We start from the raw sequence: 2,810 nt of genomic DNA, 5'->3' as shown, positions 1-2,810 counted from the left end.
AAATGCACTGATTTGTTTCCAAACTAAGAATACCTTTTATTTGCTGATCAAAACCTCAAAGAAAATTAGGTTAAGGAATAGTAGGAAGAAGGAAGAACTATAGATAAAGGAGAAGCTTGTTCAATTTATGACCCTGTGTAATAAATAGTGACTGTAGATTGCCTGATTACTTTTTTGCTTTCTTGACATGTTTTTGTCTTGAATTGTTCTTCTCCAGAATTAATTAGTGATGTTTCTTTTTAGATTCATCCGCTTTCTATGATTTTCCTGTAAAACACAACAATCACTGAGATAATTAAGAAAACAAGGCGTGTTAATATTAGAATCACAACCTGAAGTGAGGCAGACACCTCCTTCCTTAGTGGTCCTGGAGGCCCACTGTCGATGCTTCCTCCATACCCTACCTCCTCACACAGCGGAGGGGCCCAACCATACATGCAGTGGCAGTTTTTGTTATTGTTGCAAACTCCTCGGCGGTTGCACTTCTCAGGGAAACAGTCAAATTTCAGGACTGAGCTATTCACACAGTATCTATTAAAACACACCCGCTCCTTACCACAGGAGGTACCATCATTTATCACGCCCAGGTCAGGTAACCCCATAGGTACCATGGCTAGATGATAGCCAACGCCCCAGCACATGAGGTTTTCTTCATGCAGATGAGTGGATATTAGGATAGTGTGATCTGGCATATCAGGGAGGGTTTTCACATTTATGCACTGTAGCCTGCCACATATTGAATTTCGCTTGGTACACTTTCTAAATTCACGAAGCCCTGAAATCCCACAGTTCCCATATTGGTCACCTAATAAATTAGCTGCATCATAGCACTGATGAGGAGCATCCTTGGCATCAAGTCCAAAAATTTTTTGGCACTGCATATACCTGGATTGACAACTCTGTTTGAAACAATGGGCTTCGTACTTGCAAGGGGTTCCATCCTGCTTATAAGTATCACTTGGACAGAAGGCTGAGGTCCCGTTGCAGTACTCTGCAAGGTCACATTCGTTTTCTTCCGTCCGACACATGTATCCCGATGGACGAAACTGACAGTTATGACAACAAAGTCCAACACTACAGTTGGCTCCTTCTTTGAGTTTACAGTCTGGTCGACAACACCCGTCTTCTTCACACTCCTCTGTCGAACCACAGTCACATTCCTCATTCTCTTCCACAATTTTGTTTCCACATCTCTCAAGCACATAGCCTAGGCCTGGGAGATTAGTTAGACACCTTGCATTTGAAGCTCTATACATGTATGCAAAATAATGGGCATAACTACAATTACTAAACCCATATCGCCCAGTACCCATGATGCAGCTATACCTTCCCTTACATTGGCAGAATGCTTCATCATGTAGCATTCCCACACTGTGTCCCAGTACATGAGTGGACCAAGTGGCGGGTGCAAGGATATTTACATCTGGAAAAACACTTACAGATCCAGCATAAAACTGGTTACACACATGTCCCCCAGACTGTGCAAGTAAATCTGAAAAAGTTCTTTTAAGATATAGGTGTACCCAATCTACTGAAAGCCGAGTATTTAGTACACTTGTTCGGTATACCAAAAACTGGCTTAAAACTTGCTCTATCTTTGAAAAATTAACTCTAATTTTGTCCTTATCTGTCCATACTTCAACACTAAATAGATGTATTCTTAGACGGATATCTTGGAAGTAAGAGTCCATAATAGAGGTCAGAAGAATGGCATCATTTATAACTTGAGTAAGATTGGAGTTTGAAAATAAATACCTACTGTTATCAAAGACCAGGGCTACTTCCATGTACATTTGATGTGTATATAAGTCAGTGAAGTCTGGTGTCCTAGCTATGTTTTCACGCTGGGCCATCTGCTCTACTGTTTCATCATCAGTTAAGCCACAGATCTGATTAGGAAATTCCTCCTCTTTCTTCATGAGATACACCACGTGCTCAAAATTGGAAGAAGCCTTGCGGGGCTCAATTTGGTAATGATTGGCGTCAATTTTCAGGATGCCCTGAAGACCTCCCATGCATGTACTTATGGTAGCTTCAGAATCCGGATTTCCTTCAACCAAGCCCATATAGTTGCAGTCACTGGGTATATAAGGGTGATCTTCCAAGAGTCTCCCCTGTTCTGTGAAGGAGAAAACCTGCAGATTCCGAGGCAACAGAAACCTCTTGGGCCACAGATGAAGGACACGGTTCTTGCCTTTTACCTGCAGGAGGTAGGACACGTGCCTGGCTGCTCTCTGCTCCCCTCCACGGAAGCTCAGCTTCTTGGGGATAGTGATTTCATAGGAGTCAAAGCCCCACTCTGGGTGAAAAAGTAAATCCTTGCCAAGAGAGTCAACCAGGAGCACCGCCAGGACTAGCGACCGACCTGGGGAGAGGCAGGTCCTCACTGACCTCATGACACAGCCTGTTCCCCAGTGAGTCAGTCCCTGCCACTGTGGCCTTGAGAGTCAGCCTTCCAGGGACGTCCACTAGAGGCGCGGGGAGCAGTGCGTGCCCTGCGGAGCTCGCAAGTGCTTGGGAGCGCAGCCCTGGGCCAAGCTGGGTCAGGAGGAGGCTACTGACTTCTCCTGCAGCTGCACGCCCCGCCCAACGCATCCAGTTCGTTCTCTGGGCGGTGCCGTTGGGCGCACGTGGAAGAATCCAAGGAAGGTGCGCGAGAATAAAATGAAAAGCTAGACTGTCTGCATGCGGATTGGAGAAGACAGAGAGCAGCTTGAGAAAATGAAAAGGACTAAAGAATAAGAGGAACAACAGAGAACTTGCTAAAGGCTCATTGTGTCTTGGGCCATTTCTTGTTTCTATAGACTTTA

At 44.9% G+C, this 2,810-nt stretch overlaps 1 protein-coding gene across 1 annotated transcript; it reads right to left on the bottom strand.

The window, feature by feature from the left end:
- Positions 1–245: 245 nt before the first annotated feature.
- ADAM30 (ADAM metallopeptidase domain 30) lies at positions 246–2,396 on the bottom strand. The gene has a single exon (XM_040229922.1). The coding sequence runs from the start codon at positions 2,394–2,396 to the stop codon at positions 246–248; it is 2,151 nt and encodes a 716-aa protein (XP_040085856.1).
- Positions 2,397–2,810: the final 414 nt, after the last annotated feature.

The sequence above is a fragment of the Oryx dammah genome, unplaced genomic scaffold (assembly GCF_014754425.2).
Source record: "Oryx dammah isolate SB20612 unplaced genomic scaffold, SCBI_Odam_1.1 HiC_scaffold_28, whole genome shotgun sequence".
NCBI lineage: Eukaryota > Metazoa > Chordata > Mammalia > Artiodactyla > Bovidae > Oryx > Oryx dammah.
This window is presented reverse-complemented; position numbering and strand designations above follow the sequence as displayed.